The 21,113-nt window shown below is 39.2% G+C and overlaps 1 protein-coding gene across 2 annotated transcripts; it reads left to right on the top strand.

The window, feature by feature from the left end:
* The first annotated feature begins 16,432 nt into the window (after window positions 1-16,432).
* LOC147904122 (protein DEHYDRATION-INDUCED 19 homolog 7-like) lies at window positions 16,433-20,636 on the top strand. 2 transcript variants are annotated; one of them, XM_087370776.1, is made up of 6 exons: window positions 16,433-17,487; window positions 17,613-17,755; window positions 17,871-17,951; window positions 18,128-18,185; window positions 18,344-18,398; window positions 20,146-20,636. In XM_087370776.1, the coding sequence occupies exons 1-6, from the start codon at window positions 17,403-17,405 to the stop codon at window positions 20,255-20,257; spliced, it is 534 nt and encodes a 177-aa protein (XP_087226902.1). In that variant the 5' UTR covers window positions 16,433-17,402; the 3' UTR covers window positions 20,258-20,636. The 2 variants fall into 2 exon arrangements, with proteins under 2 accessions (XP_087226902.1, XP_087226893.1); XM_087370767.1 differs by having other exon boundaries at window positions 18,317-18,398.
* The last annotated feature ends 477 nt before the right edge of the window (window positions 20,637-21,113 follow it).

Raw genomic sequence — 21,113 nt, 5'->3', positions numbered from 1 at the left:
CTCCCAATAGCCAACCTCATTGCGAGGGTAGATGGAGGTCAATCCCCTTTGGCTTGTCAACTTTTCTTTCTTTGTTGCTAGTGCCTTGATTTCTCTACTCCTTTTGTTTAGGAGGCTTACTTGTCTTGTGATGTGGATTGTTGGGAGATTTTTGTGGTAGGAAGTTTGGGCATGATGGAGGCAAGAGCTTTTTGGCATTGAGCCATTGAATGAGAACAAGCTAAATGATATTCAATGAGCTTTTCCTAGTATTCCATCTTTTGAAGTATGGCAAAGACGGTCATGTAAATAAGGGAATGGTCAATCCAATAAACAAAGTTTGTCCTACAAGAATCACTTTCTAAATGATTGTTTGTCCAAATGTGGCCCACCATTGATCCATGTATTATAGTGGGTGATCGAATTAGTTGCATCATGTGTTATGTAACCGTGAATTCCTGTAGATTGGAGAGTTCTTTTCTTTGTTTTTGGAAGTCAATGTTAAAGTCACCTATGGTGCATGTTGCGATTTTTGGTGTTACATGTTGGATGAGCTGCAAGTTTCCTAGTGGTTTTTGTTCTTAGTGTCTTGTAAACGTTAATTGTTGCGATTGTTTGAAGTGACATTGTTTGAAAGATGGTGAGTGAGCATTGAGCTCCGTCTTCATAGAGGTTGCGATTACGAGTCCTTCATGTTTGTAAATGTATTTGAACCCATTAATGTGAAGCGAATCATTTGTTTTTGTATGTATTTTTTAAAAGCATATAGTTGTTGCTGCCATGATGCTGTTACTTGCTAGTATGCTTTGTTTGTGTGAAATGAAGGACGATGTGCTCAGTGATTAAATGTTAATAGTTTTTAGTTGGAGTGTGGAGAAGTCCCTTTGGTAAAATGTCCATAGATAATGTTGTCAAAGTCTTTCAATTTCTTGGAGTACCATTGTGAATACTTTGATATGTTTGCTTTCAATATTTTGTATTAAGAATAGATTGTTTAGGTCATGTATTCTTGATAGGGCTGTGTATATGAGGCCATGCAATTTTATGTTAGATGGACCAAATGCCAAAGAGTCCATGGATAGTAGTCCTTGAGAGCGATGTATTGTTCATCGCACAGATGCAGGTTGAATAGGAAATTGTGTTCTTGTTATAGTGTTTGGTTGATTTTTTCCTACTTCAAACTCACGTTGTATCTAGAGTATCGGTGTCCAAGTCTGAGGTGTGACTTCATGATAAATGCTATGTTCATTTCTTCCTAATATCCAAAATTTTGGTGGATTTCTCTTTGCATTGGAATCCATAAAAATACCATCTGAGCCATTTACCATTCCATTGAAAACATCTAAGCTCCCTGACTTTGAACATGCGGTTAAGCACGTTGGGTTAGGGATTAGATTCTTCTAGAGTACCTCCATCCTATCTTAAATTAGAAGAAGAGGAGTAGTTCCTCTTCCTGTTATTCAACCCATTTGATTTGGATTTTTGGGTATAAGGATTGGAGCATAATTTGGGTGGACAGTGTCTATGGTCCCTAACTTTCCTTTAGTTGCTACTGAAAATTGAGTTGACATTCCCCTACTATACCTTGAGCCTCATTTAATTGTCTTTTTCAATTAGGGCTTGGGGTACTCAGCAAGACCCTTGGGTGTTGATGGTCTAACTCCACCCTCTGCCCTTAATTTTTCTAGTTCACAAGGTTGGAGGTTGATTAGATCTCCTTCTGAGGATTTCCCTCTAGATGCTTAAGATGACGTTGTGGCCTTCAAATCCAATTTGGATTACGACCCTATCATCGCCCTTGCCTATAGCATCAGGCTTCAATTCTACCTAAGGCTACCTATGGGATGATCTATCCTTCGCTTTGTGCCTCTCTGCTACCTCCTTTATGACCTAAGCCTACACTCTAGTGATAGAATTTAGTGGCACATTGACTATTGGACCCATTGGTACACCCACTAGTTGACCCTATTGTATGCTCAATGAATTAATGGTAGGGTGTATTGCACAACCACAACCACCTAGGGGTCAGTCAATTCTGTGGCTGTAACTTGAATAGTACCATGGAGAATCCGAGGATTGGTTCTTGTATAGTCCCTATTGCAACGAGGTTCTTTGCTATCTTTTTAACGTTCACCTTGCTTATTCTTTTGAGTGGTCATAGCTATGTTGCACTATAATCATAGTCGAAGAGTGAACTAAATATCTCATATGTGGCTATTCTTGAAGTTTGTGTGCAGCTCATACCACATGAGGACTTTGCATCTATATATTTTCTTCATAATACCTTCGATTTTGTATTTGCCATTCATGTGCAAGGTTGCATATGCGCAGCCAAATTGTGCCAATGCACTTATCAAGTTGTGCAGTTGTTCCTCATCTTCTCTACTCCATAAAATGCAATTTACAAAGGCATATTACAAATTCCTTACCCTTGTATTTGTGGTATTTCCATTTCCAAAACTTGCCATCATTGCGTGTTTCAACCTAATAATATTAGTACCCTTGATATTTGCAAGGAGATTGGGTCCTCATGAACTTCATGTTGTCTCTCACATCAATGATTCTATTTGTTTAGATCTCAAAACATTGCGAAATATTAATGAGATGCAAAACTATCAATTTCATAATAATTACAATTACAAGTTAACCTCACAAAACCTACTTAAACTCTCTACTATCAATAATCACAAATTATACATCACACTAAACTTAAATGAAACAATGTATATCGTCTTGTATTAAATATAGGTATACTACTTAATAGCTAATGCACTCATAGATCTAAGATCATATTAGCTTCTTCTTTTCAAGGGATTTAAATGAGAATCCATACTCTAAAGTTTTGAATTGATTTTAATCCTACAAAAATTCTCGATAGGAAACTTGCTTAAAGTAGGATTTTCACCATTTTCAGAAAGTTAAACCCTTCTTTTCTATATTTTAACTTGTTTCTCTTTAACAAAATTCTTCCAAGTACCTACTTTGAGGAGATTAGGTTTTTAAGAGCTTTTAAAATGCCATTAACATATTTAACATAGATTAACATTCAATCATGTTTCATGAAAAATACATTTTTTCCATGGGGAAGAAATTTGGGCATTCACTTCCATCCAATGTGTCATGTATTGAGGGAAAGCGATTGGGGCCAAGTGGCTCCATGCTATAATAGATTCCCCCAATTGAAAAGGACTTAAAAATGTAGTAATTAGGGGAAAGGTAGGAAAGGAAAGGGAAAAGTAATGAGGACATCCCTCTATTTATAAGAAGAGGGTGAGAATGGGAACTCAAACCCTTATACTCTACTTTACATGCAATATCTTCATCTAGCCTTGTGCTATGACTTTAAGAGTGAGTAATAAGGGTTTTCAGTTCAAGTCCACTCTTTGCATAAAATTTTGAAGTTCTCTTTGGCCTTAGCTTAGCTTGGGTACTCCACCTTTTCACCTAAGAAATCAGCCAAATTTCTCAATTGATTTGTGCCTATAGCTAGCAAAGTTTTGGGAGGACCTTGGAAGTTAGTATCCATAAATTCTCCATATAGCTTCATTACAAAATGCCATCATTTTTTTTGTCACCATGGTGTCCGTCATGCCTTATGGAGTCTAAACTTTCACACTTTTAGCCATCTCATGAGTATGGACCTTGAACTTCATGTGTAAGCTTAGTCACAAAGCCATCTCGAGTGTCGATGGAGTTAATGTATGGCTCTATTCCTTGGTTGACTTCCTTGTGGGCACTAACAATAAAGATAGAAACCATGTCCGCCTATGTTAGTGTCAACCATAGGACTATTCTAGTAGCTGGGTTAGAAAATAATATTTCTTGCTTGACATCATCATCAACAATAGAGATGTGGTTAACCGGTCCATAAGCTTTGTCTAAAGCACAATTCAAATGTTCATACAATTATATTTTTTGTGTGAAAATAATCTTAAATGAAAGACAAATAATGGCAATCTATAATATAAGGTGATAACACCATGTGTCCATTGCATGGTTGGACTAGTTGTCGTATGACGTAGTGGGTGGTTGAATGCAGACAATTGTAAGCCATTGTAATTGCTAGGTCTAATAGACGAAGACTAACCCAATTTTGGGCAGCAGTTGTTCCCTTGCATTTCAAAGTACTTCACATACTCTTGGTGGAGACACCGATCTATACATGGAGGATCAACAATTTCAGCTAGCAACATATGCATGAACACAACATGGAGGATCAACAGCAGCTATATGATCATGTTTTTGCTCTAATATCATAGCTCCCATGGATGCAAACCAGGATCTAATGTCACTTCTAGCATCGTATTATGCTTTTGGTCCAAATCTATGCACCATTCTCGAAGGCATTGCATATCTAGTTCATGCAACCACACAACTCCGTCAAAAACACCATTGGTCCATTTTGAAACATCAATTATTCCAAAGCTTCGCTCATGCAAATGTCACGCAAACAACGTTGTATCAATTACAAAAAAAAATTCAAAAAGATCACAAACCTATTGCACATTTTGTTGGTCGAATTGAACCAGCGCTTGCTTCACATGAATTCCAACATGTCGGAGGATATGAAACTATTCTTTCTATGGTCCAAAATTTGTCATGACATTTTCCAATGAACCAAAGACCGAACCAATGATCAAGGCCCAAAGACATTTTATGAGGCTATACAGATTGCTCAATGAATCGAATCATGCATTGCACATGAAAATTTTCAAGGTAATTCAACCCTCATCTTCTTCTAAAAGATGCAAAGCAAAAAATGACTCAATAGTCCCAATGGAAATAGATGTACAAAATGTACAAAGCAACAATAGAAACAATCCCCAAAGACGTCTGCCAGACCACAATGAACAAGGTCGACCGACATGTTTCAATTGCAAAAAGTTTGTAGTTGTGGCAAAGTGTTGCAAATGATGCAGAATGTCCAAGTTCACACAGCTACGACATGGGTAGAGCTCCTTGGAAACAACTAAGTGGTTGGCTTTGTGAGGTGAACCCAACCACATGTACAAGCCTCAAACAGAGCACAATTGTTGTGTGTGTAATCTTTGCCATCCATAATTCTACCAGGTTCAATGTTCTCATTGATAGTGTGGCAATTCTATCTCTTCCATTAGACTAGAGTTAAAGAAGAGATTGTCATTTCACACTAGCTAGGGACTTGAGGTACAAGCTATTTTCGATGATCACCAAACCCTCTAAAAATCAAGAACTCTAGTTAATGCCCATTTCCATTTATGTGATTAGTCCTTCTCACATTGTGTCTACTTGTGGGGACGAGCATTTTCCGAGCGAAATCTTCCGAGCATCCGAGCGAAGGAAAAAAAAAGCTTCCAACTATGCAAAAATATGACAAAAATGGATCAGAAGAAAACATAGTTTCACTTAGAAATATGAAAAGTATTATAGGAATGCCTATTTTATACACAAATATTTATGTGAATCTTTGGGAATGGTGAGAACATAATGGGATGGCTTTTGAAGAAACCCACATGTAGAGTAGACTTCTCTATGAAAATTCCCTTATGATCCTTCTTACAACTTTTTACTTAATAGGGGGTGACATTGAAAAACCTCTCTCACCCTATCTTCATGAAAGGGTTTCTCCAAAGAAAACTCATTGAAGCAAGCCATCAAGGTAGTTTCGCCAGCGAAACCCCTTTGAACAAGGTCTTTCAAGGTAGTTTCGCTGGCGAAACTACCTTGGACAGCACTTTTAAAAGTGACATAACTTTCACATCCAATGTCCAAATATAGTCATTCAGCCACTCAAATTGATTAGAAAACCCCATTTGAGCACATCTATGGGGTTATATTTTGGAAAACCTTGCATATATAGTATTAAATATTACATGTATTTTATGAGAGTGATATATAAGCCCAAGTTAATACTTATTTACAGTAATTTAAACTTTTGTAGAAACATGTCCATAAATATATTGTTATTAATACTATAAAAACACTTGAAAGATATTGCCATATGATATAAATGTGTTTAATAAGTAATTATTTATGTATAATATTATTATGTTGAGAGTGATTATGAGGGACGTTTCTTAAATGAATTATTTTTCAATACTTTTTTAAGGTAATAACAAGGGTACAAAGGGATGTCTATGAATAAGAAGATTTATGTTATGTAAAAATGAATGAGTGACTAGTTTGTATATTTTTATGATAAAGGGATCTAGTTCTAATGAAAATAAAAGTGTAAAAACCATGTTTCCTAAAGAAATACTATTTTTAAAATCTCTTGAAAAACACGCTCGTATAAACTTGCTCATAGGTTTTTGCTCGTAAAATTGACGCATCCTCTACTTGCTACCAAAACAATGGTTTCCCCTTACTTTAGGTTGTGATTAGCTATTAGAAAATGCTGCAACTCTAGATTTCAAAAATCACACCCTCACAGTTCAAGGTCATACACTTGTTCCGTGGTAACATTGGGGTCCCTCCTCTGAAGTCTCTTGCCCTCAATCCCTTCAAACAATCCCTAATCATGACCCGAGTTCACGAAGTCCAAAAACTTCTCTCTCAATTTCCTTCTATCATCCCAAATCCGAAACATCCGTCTACTGTGGGTCACCACAGATATACCAAGGAAGCTCATCCCATCAAAATGGCAATTCGCAAGTGATCTCCAAGCAAATAGCATGCATTAACACAGCTGTTCAAGAAATGCTTGACAAAAAGGCCAAATGGGTCCTTGGGCTGTAGAGCCTCAGCTTACGAAAAAGTCCAAAGACGATCGTTTTTGTATTGATTACTAGCTGTCACTGAATGAGATCACCATACATGATGTCTACCCCTTCCTTACCTGGATGATCTTCTTGACCAATTGGGATCCTCAACATATTTTGTGTCCAATAAAGCCGGATGAAATAAAGAAAAGAACATATCGGACTCCTATGGGACTACCAATTAGAGGTCATGCCTTTTGGTGTCTTCAACGCACCAAAACGCACTTCAAAGGATGGTCAACAGTATTTTCCATGATCTAATTCAACAAAAAGTCCTAGTTGTTTACCTTCATGATATCTTGGTCCACACAGCTACCTGGGAGCAACATATGAAGGTCTTGGAAGAAGTCATGCAACGCCTTCACAAGTACAATCTCAAACTACAAGTAAAGAAATGTAAGTGGGTCAAATTTCTGGGATTTATAATTTCTACAGCGGGCATAGAGATGGATCCTACAAAAGCTTGAGCAATAATCCACTATCTCGAGCCTCGAAATCTCAATCAACTCCAACATTTTTTGGGGATGGTAAATTTCACAACAAAATTCTTACCACAATATTTGAACGTCACACATCATCTTCGCCATCAGTTGAAGAAGAATTTAAAGTTTGTTTGGTCACTTACATGCAAGATAGCATATAATAAGTTGAAAGTCTTATTATCAACCATAGCCATTCTCAAATACCCAGATTTGCAAAAATCACTTCTTCTACAAATTGATGCTTCAAATGAAGGTTTGGGAGTAGTGTTGCTTCAAGAAGATGCAGACAAACTCCGACCTATTGCTTTCATCATCAAGACTCTCACCTCCACAGAACAACATTACTCAACTATGGAAAAATAATTGCTTGCAATTGTATGGTCATTACCTTAATCAAGAGCGGATGGTTAGGCAGTGGCAACCCTATTCATGGCGTTGCAGGCCAAGTTGATGAGGCAGCAGCAGTAGTGGAGAGGATTCCCTTTCAACCAGATGCTATTTTATGGTCGACCGTGTTGGGTGCTTGTCAAAACTGGAAGAACGTAGAAGTTGGAAGGCAAGCATTTCACAATGCAATGAGATTAGATGACAAATAACCTACAGCATATGTCTTAATGTCAAATATGTATGTGAATGCTCACATGTGGGACGATTGTGAGAAGATCCAAATGAGAAGAGGATGCTCCAGCTTGGAATAAGTATAGAAAATAGTTGGTGGATGAACCTTAGCGTAGTGCTGCATACAAATTATGTGGGGCACATGAGACAGCTCCAAATAAAATGTATCGTGGAAAGCTCAAAGTTCTCTATGAGTGGCCAATTGTACCATAGTGGGATCATGACAAATCGGGAGGCAAGATGTGGATTGTTAGTTTGATTATTTCAATGGTCTTAAAGACTAATATATTGCCTTGAGAAAGAAAAGAAATATTCACAATAGCAATGCCAACAGCCTTATAAATAAAGAGAGTAGCAGTCTTATAATAATGAGAGGAGATACATGTAGCTGGAGAGTAGTGGAAGTTACTTTCTACTTTCATACTATCTTTTGTAGGCTATATTAATTAGCCTTCTAGATTGAGATTGGCTTTATTTATCCTCCTAGCTCTCAGCTGAAAACCTCTCTTGCTGGTCAAACTCCTAGTGTTCTGGTGTTGGTAGGCTTCAATTTTGAATTTGGTAATAAATATCCACCATGTGCTTCAATGTGTTCACAATACAACCCACGTTTTCCCTACATAAAGGTTGTTACACGTTTTTTATCCTCTAAAATGAAAACTGAGGTCATGTGGTTGCCATCCTGATTCTGTTTTTTGACATTATGTTTATCCTCCCCCTTAAGTTCTCCTTCTTGGATATTGTTGCGAAAATAGGTTGTTGCTCTCATCTTGTAGGCTCTAGCTGCTCCATTAATTGCGATCTAATCCTGGAGTCTACCTTTCATGGATACTGCATCTATCTACGATATTGAAGGGATTGAGAATTTTTGCATTGTGCTTCACACAAGAGATGTTGATTTCCACTCTGGAATTGATTAGTGAATAGATAACCACCAGCAAATACTTAACTTTAGCCACTTAGATAATATCCATGACACAAAATATAATTCGAAAGCCAAAGTTGAGGAGCTAGATTGCCTATCTACACTAGACACCAGATTGGCCCTAAAATTTAGCACCCCTTTCAGTATTTCTTTATCTTTTATTCAGAAGGCATCAAAAATACAGTAAAAGCACTCCTGTGCATTCGACCATAAACAACCAACTGAATAAGTTGTTCACATGCACTTCTGTCCTGCTATGCACACAGTTCCAATCTCAGAAAGGCATCCCAATCTAGTGCAACATTCCATAGCGACCCTTCTTCCGTATCTAGCTGATGAGTTTTAACGTGGCAGCTCCAAAGGAGTCTTGGTAGGAGACAAAAACAGTCAAGTATGTTCTGTAGTTCCAAAAGAAGCTTTGCAAGATAGTGGTCAACAAAACAACTAACCTTGGTTGCTCCTAGCTCACAGAAAGGTCAGCTGTATAGCAAGGCAAGAAACTCTGAAGGTTTTGATTTAGCTGTAGGGCTTCTAGGAGATAAATAATTGATCAAAGGGCTTTGGAAACCTTTGAGCAATAGCAAATAAGTAAGCGAATTGATCTGGAGCAGTCCCAAGCTGTCTGGGAGTCAAAATCAGCAACAACAATAGCCTTAGAAAGATTAAAAATAGTAAAATATGATTTCCTACTAGCACCCTTCTAGCCCCTAGCAGTCCAATCCTGAAAGGCAAAATGGATCTGGTACCAATCTGGCACCCTAGAAACCTGTAACAAAGATTTCTTCTAGTTTTGGAGGCCCGGAGCAACTCAAACAAGTGTGGAGTGGATCTAAACAGTGAAATCAAATCTGGCAGCCCAGCAGGTGCAACTCAATAAATCCTCCCACTTGGAAGCAAATCGAGTCGCCTAGAAGCTCCAAATTGCTTGGAAAGTGTGATTTTGATAAGCACCTAGCTTGGAAGGCTCCTAGAAGAACTACTAATCAAATTTGGGGATCTACGAAGGCATGAACAAAAGGAATGCATAAAAAATGAACTGATTTGGAGGCTCCTGGCACAAAAATAAATTCATTTTTGAGCCTCTGGCAGCCCACCAACAGCCCACAGACTGCCCTGGTAGTCGAAAATCTACAAGGCGATGTGATAGAATAGCCCTGGAGTACTTTCCCATCCTATGACTTGCCTCTCCTGTTCTTCTCTAGTCTAGAAACAAGCCTCAAAACAAATTTTGACATTTTGCCTTGTCCCACAAGCCAACTTGCCAAATGTGGCTCCTAGAGCTCTTTTTAGCAAAAGGGACTCTCTAACTTTTAGTCCCTTGCCTTGGCCCATGGAACTAATTGCATTGAAGTGTCCTTTGAACTATTTTAATCAGTTGGAGGCTAGGGCACTCACCGTACATTCCTAAAACTTAGAAATTCATGTCCTAGTGACAGGAACACTAGCAGTAGAATTGACCTGTAGCAGTGTTCATGAGGCACATTGGCCATGATTAATTGAAGACCTGTGGTAGTGCTGATGAGGCGCATGGGTCATGGTTAATTGAAGATTTTAATCTCATCCTTCTTGTTTGCTAATCTTTTGTTACCATTGATGTTTTTTGACACACTTTCTTGATCGCTTCTTTCCTTACACCTTTTTGTCTATCCCATGTGGTTACTTCATTGTAAATCTCTAAGAATGTACAAAGATTTCATTGTACTACCATACATGACTGTAATATGTGATAGGTTTCCAAGAGTTCACGTTCCAAATCCTGGATGCTATTGTGTTATAATCATGTATCACTGAGAACAAAATAATTATATGAGGATTTCGAAGTATATGTATATATATATATAGAGAGAGAGAGAGAGAGTGCAAGCAAATGCAAATGAGTGAGCTAGCTATTCAAAGATGTTTTCTTTTTTTGCACCTGTGTGCTATTCGAGGTTGTTTTCTAAAACACACGGCACAAGTAGTATGAACAGGGTGAACTTAGTTGAAGTTATTCATTCTAGAACTAACATAAGAAGTAGGTTGAACACACTGGAAAGTAGGTGAATTCCATGTTTCCTTGACCATTTGATGTTGAAAAATTGGCTCTCAATGTCCATAAAAGTGTGAGAACTCTTGACACTCGTAACTCATTCTTTCATGTCCAAATACTTGCTCGCCTTGCTAGTTCTCTCTTCTTTCGCGCCGCTGTTTGCAATTGCCACTCCTATAGATGGCTCCTTGGAGCAAAAATTCACCTACAAAATATAGAAGCCTTAGGACAAGAGTTTGAGCAGCATACATCTATCAAAATGGCTTGCACACCGTGAGTGTTCAATGAAGATCAGCCTTTCATAAAGGGCAATCCGACGAAGCCTCGAACGGAGATGCTTATTAAGATTAGTGTCCTCACACATCGTGGGCATTTTGTATGCTCCATCCTAACTCATCTTGTTAAGTCATTCGCCCTCTTTACCTATGATTTTTTCCTCTCCACCGGTGGTGGATTTTGACTTCCTACACTCCATTGGTAAACAGATGGCCTACACCTCAGGGGTATGACAATTTCAAGGTGACTTTTATATGCCTTCCACTTGCACACGTCTTTTCCTTTCTTCACGATGACTGTTGTTTTTTCACTCGATTGATTTTCTTCTTAGTTGCATGATCATTTTGCCTTGTCCCACAAGCCAGCTTGCCAAATGTGGCTCCTAGAGCTATGCAGACATCCCTCTTTGGTATTCAGATAGATTTTGTCTTTGGTTGTTTGAATTGTATTACTTGAAGGTATGGATTAAAAATGATTTTTAAAGCAATTGATTGATGTATTTTTCTTCAATTGGTCTATGTTGTAATTTTCTAGCTTGCAGTCGTACCAATGGCTTTTCTCTTTCGCCTTCATGTCCACGGATTGATGTTCTTGTTCCTCTTCTCACACCTTTAACACTTGCCTTGTTGATATCAGTCTATGGATGGGGTCGATTTTTGACACTGCCTGGTGAAATTCTCTAGCATTTCTTTGAGTTTCATGAAGTTTGCCCTTAAGCTTTGTACTTCATTTTCTTTTTCTAAATGGATGAAGTAATCTCTTAATTTTGTTCTCACTCCTTTTGAGTTGACTTCTTGAGTTGGTCCAATTTTATTGCCAAGGAATCTTAACTCTTTCATTATTTGTATTTGCTCTTGAAAGCATCTTTGATTGGCTCAAGATTTTTTGTTGGCTCTTTCTTGAAAGCTCTCCATTGTCTGGGGGTTGGTGCTTTAGCTATTATCTACAAAATTCCCTGTCTATTCTAAAACAATCCCTTGATCGATCTTCTTGTGTAATGATAGGAATTAAGGGGTAACTTTTGTTTGGTGACACAATCCTACATGTCTAATATAGTACTTCTTAGTACATTCTCATGTAGCTCTCAAAGCTTTGCTTGGTAAGGTTGTTCTTGAATGTGTCCTTGAATGTCACATACCTCTTTTGTCTAATTAGTAATATTTTCCCCTAATTCTCAGGTGCATTCAAATACTTCATTATTTGATCGTTAGGCACCAACATATATTGTGGTAGTTTTGGTTTTGAGTTGCCAATTTGCTAGATCCTTTTGTATTGCTTTGTTCTTCTTCTTTCTTTACTTACTTTCCGACTACCCTTTTTGACATACTTTGATTGATAGGTGTTACATTTGGTGGCTCAAGATTTTTTGTTGGCTCTTTCTTGAAAGTTCTCCATTGTCTGGGGTTGGTGCTCTAGTTATTATCTACAAAATTCCCTGTCTATTCTAAAATGATCCCTTGATCGATCTTCTTGTGTAATGATAGGAATTGAGGGATAACTTTTGTTTGGTGACGCAGTCCTACATGTCTAATATAGTACTTCTTAGTACATTCTCATGTAGCTCTCAAAGCTTTGCTTGGTAAGGTTGTTCTTGAATGTGTCCTTGAATGTCACATACCTCTTTTCTCTAATTAACAATATTTGCCCCTGATTCTCAGGTGCATTCAAATACTTCATTATTTGATCATTAGGCACCAACATATATTGTGGTAGTTCTGGTTTTGAGTTGCCTATTTGCTAGATCCTTTCGTATTACTTTGTTCTTCTTCTTTCTTTACTTACTTTCCAACTATTCCTTTTGACATGCTTTGATTGATAGGTGTTACATTTGGTAAGAATATTAGTAGTTTCTCTTCTTTACAATTCATTGCATGTGGAGGTTCTTTAGGCATTTTCATGTGTGTATAGGGTATTGAAATGGCTCCATTTGTGCTAGGTGTGTCTTTGCAAATTTCCTTTTCCAATTCTGCATCTATCATTGCTACTTCATTGTTTTCAATTGCTTCTTTAGTCCTCATTGCAACATTTTATATCTCTATTGTTGTTTGCAACTATATGATTCGTTTGATTTTGACTTCTTCTTTGACGAATTCTGCAATTTTTGGTTGTTTTGGTGGTGGTAGATTTCCCTTAGTGATAGTAATTTGTAGCTTTATGAAATAATATGTCATGGTATCTTGGCTCTTTTTACTTCTCCACCACCTTTCCCTTCTCCCATGTTCTAGTCTTTTCTCAATGCATTTGGAGTGTGTATATGGATGAGAGATCTTGAGTTGAATCTCATGTGATGTAAAACAAAAGTTCAAAATCTCAAATAGATTTACATCAATCTACAAATGATGGCAAAACATGCTTCTTGGATTAGAGTAGTAAGCTTGATAACAACAATTATGGAACATATAAGTTCAAAACAAAAAACATTCTTGGTTAGATATAGTACTATGGACATTATCATAAGAATAATTGCATGTCAAACTATAGACATGGATGATCAATTGAAATGGCATTAGAAAGGAGATCAAGCTCTATACTTCAAATTCAACATTAGAAAGGAGATCAAGCCCTATATCTCAAATTCAACATCGAAGATGAGATAGTTCTAATGTTTCCCGGCAAGATGAGTCTATCACTTGAGAATTGACTCACTACTAGTAACGTATCAAGAGTTCTTCTACTTGAGGTCAACTTAAAAGTGATTTTTCCCAAATTATCTATAAAATCAATAGCATTCTCAAGACTTTAATTCAAAGCAATGATTCTCCAAAGATCAAATTACTCATAGAAGGAGGGCTTAAAAGTTCAAAGTGCATCATTATCATCTTCTCAGTTATTAAGATTGAGAGGGGAAAGGATAATTTTATATATTGAAGCATCATCATTACCATAAACTTTGATTCAAAGAAATTGTCCTCCTTGAAGTGGAAACAAAGAGAACAAATGTCAAATTCCTCATAACAAAAAGGAATTGAGATCATCACTTTCTAGGTCATCAAGTTACACCTTTGCAAACTTGGATCCTTCCACAGACTCAAATTTTCTCTCTCATTTTTACAATCAAGACTAGTGGGAAGATAAAAGGGGAATCGATAACTCATCATGCAAGCAACAATATCCTCCAATTGAACTATTTTGAATATGGGAACAAGCTCTTCCATGGGCATTTTTAAGGCGTGAGTTTTTTGCATGAAAAAAGTTTTTATTATATATATTTGTGAATGAAATTCATTTGTCTTTGAAATCATCAAGCCAAACATGATATGGTGCAAAATTTTCCCTATCCTTCAATATTGTCTAGACTTTGAAGGATGTAAGGGATCACTTCATCTACCATTATCCCAAGGAGGACAATGCCTTGTCGTCTCACTCTTTTATTTCAACCAAGTCTATAGGTTTTACAATCCTAGCGATGGCATTACTATGGCCTAGCGATTTAGCAAATTCTCCTTACCACCAAGTGGGTCTAGATCTTAACCTCACATGAAGGGCAATTGTCCAATTTGCCTTCCTCATAAGCATCCACAAATCTAGAGAAATCCAAAACTCCAGAGATTGTAATTCAAGCCCTTATGACTTATTTGACAAAGGCACTTCTAATCACTATTGAAATGGTCTTTCTTCATGAAAAGAGCCTCCTTCCATTAGTTGATGGAGTAGATTGATGAACTAGATCCTTTGGGGCTCTTATTCCATGTCAAAGTTAGACACACCTCACTATCCCAAAAAAAGAATAAAAGGTTTCAATGTATCATGCACTTATCCGTCTCCAAAGGCACTTCTTCACTATTGGAATGACCTTTCTTCATGAAAAGGGCCTCCTTCCATTAGTTGACTAAGTAGATTGATAAAGTAGATCCTTTGGGTCTTATTCCATGTCAACGTTACACACCCCTCATTGTCCCAAAAACAGAATTATAGGTTCCAATGGATCATGCTAACGCTTATGCCTCTCTTTATGGGTGGACACAAATAGATAATGAAGACGCGCTTCGATTTGGAAGAGTACACAACCAACTAGGCAGCAGAAAACATTTTCATGGGTTCCAATGGATCGCACTGACCTGCACACTTATCTCTCTTTGCACATGTGGACACGAATAGGTATGAAGGCACACTTAGATTTGGAAGAGTAAATAACAAAGAATGTAGTAGAAAATATTTTTATCATGCCCCTTCGAAAGAGAAATCAAGGTACAAAATTGTCACTCTAGGTACTCCACATGGGCATGCATGACCTAATAGCTCTATGGCTATACCAAACTGATTACAACTCTATTGGACAAAAGGCTCGTCAATTGCTAGTCAATATCCCTCCTTGCTAGCATGCATTTTGTGTACCTTCTAGAGGCTTCATTGAATCCTTGGAGGGAGAAAGTGGAGCCCAAAGTGGTCCTTATATAAAGTTAAGGAGGGTTGCCCCCTTGCCCTTTTGCTAGCCAACTAGGGCTCTAAATGGTTGACTAGTATAGCCTGTTCCCACCATGATCTAGCTCGACCCTATCGAAATGCCACTGACTTGCTAGAAGGCTGACCATCTAGTTGACCCTCTCTTGTAACAGCCCGGCCCCGATCATGACACATTTGAGGCCATTTGAGCCTCACATGATCTTCTATTGCATGCCCTATGCCCTACTAGCTCTCTAGGTTGAGCTCCAAATTTGCCCATATGGTGGCTAGATAAGGTGGCCACATGGCTATCTAAATAGTAGCGAAACTATGGCCTTATGAGCCACCATGTAGTCTAGTATGGACACCAAACTATGGTCCTTGCATCACTCCGCTAACTAATCCCAAAATCGATTAGGCCCTGATGTCCTCCTCATCTGGGGCCTCAAATGTAAGGCATTGACCCTTTAACCTTTGACAAAGTATGTGGCGTGACTAAGGTGGTCCTCGTTGTGTGAATCACGCCTTGCCATTGATATGATGCGAGAAGGGGCAGCAATGCAAACATCTAGGGACTATTGGTCGTGTGCATCAATCCATTTCTCTTTGAGTGACAAGCTTTTTGGCCTACCCTATGTGTGGGAAGGGGATAGTGATGGTTTTCCAACTTTTGAAAGGTAAAATAATTTTCTTCTGATTTAAGGACTACATGCTAGCCATTTAGAGTGCCACATGTGGAGAGGATCCCTCTTTATATGCATGTGCAGCTCTTGGATCCGAGGCAAGCCACTTGGATGATATAAATCATTCATCTTGTTATTTGGGCTATCTTCATGTTTTAGGTGTGCTGACTACGCCCTCAAATTGTTGGGCCGAGCAAAGCGAAATTTGCTTGTCAAGCAATCAATGAACCTAGATATGCTCGTGAATAAAGTGAGCATAAACCCACAAACCAAGTGAACACATAAACCCATGTATGCTCGTGGTACTTCTTGGAGGCTTGTTGTTTGTGCAAGGAAATTGGAAAAGGCCAAATGGAATCTTGGTGATGGAACAAGGCAATTGTGGCGACGAGGCAACAAGCGCGAGCTCTGGAGAAACCTACTCACCAACTGTGTGTGCGCAGGGGGCCAAACGAATAGAAAGGCAACCAAAAAGAGCGTGGATGCAATGAACGTGTGTAGTATGCAGAGAGAGAGAGCCAAACGCCATAGCCAAAAAGAGCAGAGGAGGAGGAGGAGCAGCAGCAGGAGCGAGTTGAGTTTAGGTGCTCGTAGGAGCAGCAAAGATCAACTAAGAGAGAGCTGAGTTGATCTTAAAGTTTGTGAGTGTGCAGCAAAGAGAGAGCTGAGTTGATGAGAAGTTCAAATTTCTGAGTTGATCTTCGAGTTTGTGTGTGTGTGTGTAGCAAAGAGAGAGCTGAGTTGATCTTAAAGTTTGTGTGTGTGACTGAGTGTGTAGCAAAGAGAGAGCTGAGTTTCCACACAAAACCAACACACTGAAGCAACACTTCTCTGCTCATGCACAAACAACAAAGCACTGACGCTTGCTTTCTTGCTTGCTTGCTTGCTTTCTTTCTTTCTTTCTTTCTGTGATTGTTGTTGTTTGCTTCTTTGTGGAAGTTGCTGGGGGCCAGCAAAAAGGCCCAAGCTTTTTAGGCAAGTGGGTGCTGCACGAATGCCCTTGTCTGTCCACCACAACCGACACACGGGGTTTCTTTGCAGCACTCTTCTCTCACCTCTTCCCCTTCCCCTTCCCCTTCCCCTTCTTCAAAGTTCAGACCATTTTTGGGTCCTCACATTCCCCTCCCTTTCTCGTGTTTTCTTTGCACACCTCTTCGCCTTCCCCTTCTTCAGACCCCTTTCTTTTGGGTCCTTAAATTTCCCTCTCTCTGCATCTCTTCCACTGCCCATGACCTGCCTTTCCTTCTAGCCCTCGCTTCTGCCTCCCTCCATTCCCTTCCCCCCTCCATGGATGTCCATTGGATGCAGACTTTCCTTTGCCTCCCCCACTGCGATGCTCAGCCCTCCCCTTCCAGCCTGCCCCTCAGGACCAGTTGGGTTCCTCTCTCTTCGCTTCCTGCGTCTTGGATTGTCTTTGCTTCGATTCGTAGCTCTTGTTTCATTGCCTGCTTGTGCTATGATTTAGTCACTGTTTCTCCCCTCCATTTGCCTTTTCAGATCGCCCCTTGAGTCTCGACGACCTGGAAGGAGACGATGACCTGCGCTCTGAATTCGCATGCCCTTTTTGCTACGAGGAATTCGACATTGGTTCTCTTTGTTTCCACCTCGAGGAGGACCACTGCTTTGAATCCAAGTCTGTGGTAAGGCAAAGGCCGTTCTTAGTGCCGTTCTTAGTGAGCCTCTTCTCGTCGCCTTTAGTCTTACTCCATTTTTGGTTATGGAATTGACTTCCCCGGTGCGAATGATGGTTTGCAGGTATGTCCCGTGTGCTGTGCCAAAGTTGGAAACGATATCGTGGGGCATATCACTCTTCAACACGGGCATTTTTTCAAGATATCCTACCTGCACGCCAATCTTTTGCGTGGTGTTATTAGAACTTTCGAGAGTAGACGTTGACGATGCATTAGCCAGTAAAGAATGCGCACTCTTATAGCCTGTTGCGAGTCAATATGGGAGAGATATAATGTGACATAGAGCTGGTTTCTTTGACGATTTTGATCTGAAAGCACATGCAGCGCCGAAGGAGAATTCGGAAGACAACCACATCAACCAATTCCCCTTCTTTGATAGGTAAGGAACTTCCAGAAGGACCTTTGCAAGCTCTTCTAGGAGAGAAATCTCACCGGTCTGTTGCCAATGGCTTTCATGCTGGGAGGGATTCTATTCTATCCGGTCTTCAATATAGTCTTCTTATTCCGTAGACTCGACTTGTTCCGAGCTAATTGCAGCTAGCGAGGAGGCTTCTCCGACCAGTTCTTTGTTTTCCGATGAGCATGATACAAGGTGAGATAGGACTATCTATTTCTTAGTTGCGAATGATGGCATGATCTGACTTGAGCAATTAATGGCACATCACAATTCCAAACGTCATCGGAAACTGAAGCTGCCTAGAAATGTGATGTAGGGAAGAAGTCTTGCGTTGCAAGTCACTAAAAATCGTCAACACCTCTCTCTCTCTCTCTCTCTCTCCCCCTCTCGTGCTACATCATAAAATGCTTCTCCCCCCCCCGCCCCCCCCTCTCTCTCTCTCTCTCTTTCTGCCATCTGATAGGCAGAAATGAGTGGCCGTGTTTTCTTGTCGTCTAGAAAATCTTTGAGAAGATGCATAGTGTGGCTAATAACTCAATACAGCGCCTTTTAGTCAAAGTACTTGGAATTGACATGTCGTTTACTCAATGTATTCATACACGATCCTCTTTCTCTCTCTCTCTCTCAGCATAAAACTGAAGGAATCTACGTGGTTTTATTTGTAGCTGGGGCAGTTGTAATTGTGTGTGTTGGTGACAAGGACAAAGAGGTAATAAGCTACATGTCGAGGAGATGGCCCCATAAGCAATGCTGGTTCATGGATTCAGTTTGGCAACGTAGATGTTATTAGGAAGCCACTACAAATGTATCTATACTGCTAATCTGTATCTTAACTTATATGAGAGTGACTCCCATCCCCGAGCTTCTAGGTAGGCCAACGGTAACCATCTACATAGCTGATTAGATTGGCCCTGCTTTGTGGTTTCAAGAGATTGTTTGTAATCGTGATAGTTAAAGCTTAGGTTGGATGCTTGCCCACCTCGGGGGTTTGCTGCCCCTTGGTATCAGGGCTGTACTCTTGCTAGAGCCTGTGCCAAAGCCCACTGGGTTTTGCCCTCTCTAACTCGTACATGTGCATGGAGGAGTCCGTTGTACTGCTCCTATCAGATCCCCACTTGGCTGATTATCTATGCGCAGCTATTTCAAGTTTGTGTAGAGTAGTGGCATTGTTTTATAAATCAAGGTTGCGCAAAATGCAGGAGTCATTGGTCAAGGAGCCCATAAATTACAAAATTCAGCAGCTGCATGAGAGTATTTAATGTCCCCTTTAAGAGGGGATTGCTCTTGCAACTCAAAATTACGATTCCCAAAATGGCAACTCTTTTCAACAACTAGCAACAAATACAGATGACAGTAGATTCAGTCTGATTGCATTGGTTATGCTATTCTACAAGGTTAGCTACAGCTGTTAGCATAAATTTGGTTTAGGATTAGCAAGCTTTACTTTTATGGATGATCTCTCGTCACTGACTTGTGTGGTATTTTGTTAGGTGGATGAGGGTTTGTTTTGTTTTATCAGTGACATTGCAGATTTTTTGAACGAAGTTTACTAACAGATTCATTTGATTATAGATGAACTGGATGAAGAAGCAAAGTAAATTCAAACAGGCTCCTCCAGGTTGCTAAAAAAACATTAAACATTGTTTTCATTTAGGAGAGTGCACAACATTTTTTATGGTCTCAATAACTTTTTGGAGTCCATGAACTGGATGAAGAAGCAAAGTAAATTCAAATAGGCTCTTCCTGGTTGCTAAAAAAGCATTAAACATTTTTTTCATTTAGGAAAGTGCACAACATTTTTTATGGTCTCAATAACTTTTTGGAGTCCATGTTTGACAGCTCCCTGTTGGAAAGTTGTTTACTGATGGAAACGTAAAGCAAATGATGGAAGATAATTTCTGATAACCAAGAAAGAGTGCTGATGTAATTAACATGACTGCAGCAAGGGATCTTCTCTGACTGCTGAGGAATGCGAACAGAAATTGGAAGAGGCGGCACTTCATGCAAAGTTTGTACAGCAGCTGGTGCTCTCCACTATATTCAGGAATGATTGACTGTTTGAACGCTAACATGTGATTGAAAAGCAGAACTTCTTCAGCTGTGCTGCTGCTTCCGGTTATATCAAAGACATCTACAAGCATTGAAGAGGTTTTGTAACTATCGTCACATTAAAATTCAAGACGAGTCTTCTGCTCTGGAAACGTTATGGAAGCTTTACTGTTATGAGACCATCAGGTGGCTGTATATGTGTACTCACCCAGGAAGCTGACTTGCAGAGAATAAGACGCACGTGGTGACTCAAGCTTCAAGTTGAAGTTTTTGTATTCAAAGCGTATTGAAAGATAGTTGCCTGGTGTCAGTTATTGGTTCAAAAAATGCATTAAGGCACTTGTTCAATGTGCATCTTGATGTATGTAAAACTGCTAATTCTTCTAGCATCAAAAGGATGCTGTACTAAAAGGCTCACTAAGTAAGAGAGGATGTATAACATTGTTTCACATAATTGAAGTTTAAACCTTGAAGTTTGCCTCAAAAGAAAGCTCCATGCTAGTTACACTGTTATGCTTATGCTAGACCAAGATATCAAAAGCATTTTGTGATTTGATTGTTGAGAAGCAGCGTATTATGAGGCTACTAATATGTGAGGCGATTCTATATTGACAACAGCATTATGATTCCTTCTCTTGGTGCCATCTTTATGTTTGTTTTCTTCTACATCAGTTGTCTGTCATAGGTGATTGTTTTATCGACTGCTCACTTGTCAGAGTTTTAGTCATGTATGCCCCTTTCCCTTGGAAGTCCATCCATGTAACAATGCCAATTCTCTTGCCTTGACTTTTAGTTTTGATTATTTGTGTGCCCGTGTCAGTTGGTTGCAGCTTTTCTCATTGTTGGTTGTGAAGGATCGTG

Source organism: Dipteris shenzhenensis, chromosome 3 (assembly GCF_047967505.1).
Source record: "Dipteris shenzhenensis isolate YYH24624 ecotype China chromosome 3, Dip_SZ_1.0, whole genome shotgun sequence".
NCBI classification, from domain to species: Eukaryota; Viridiplantae; Streptophyta; class Polypodiopsida; order Gleicheniales; family Dipteridaceae; genus Dipteris; species Dipteris shenzhenensis.
The sequence above is the reverse complement of the archived record's forward strand: the minus strand, read 5'-3'. Positions and strand labels throughout refer to the sequence as shown.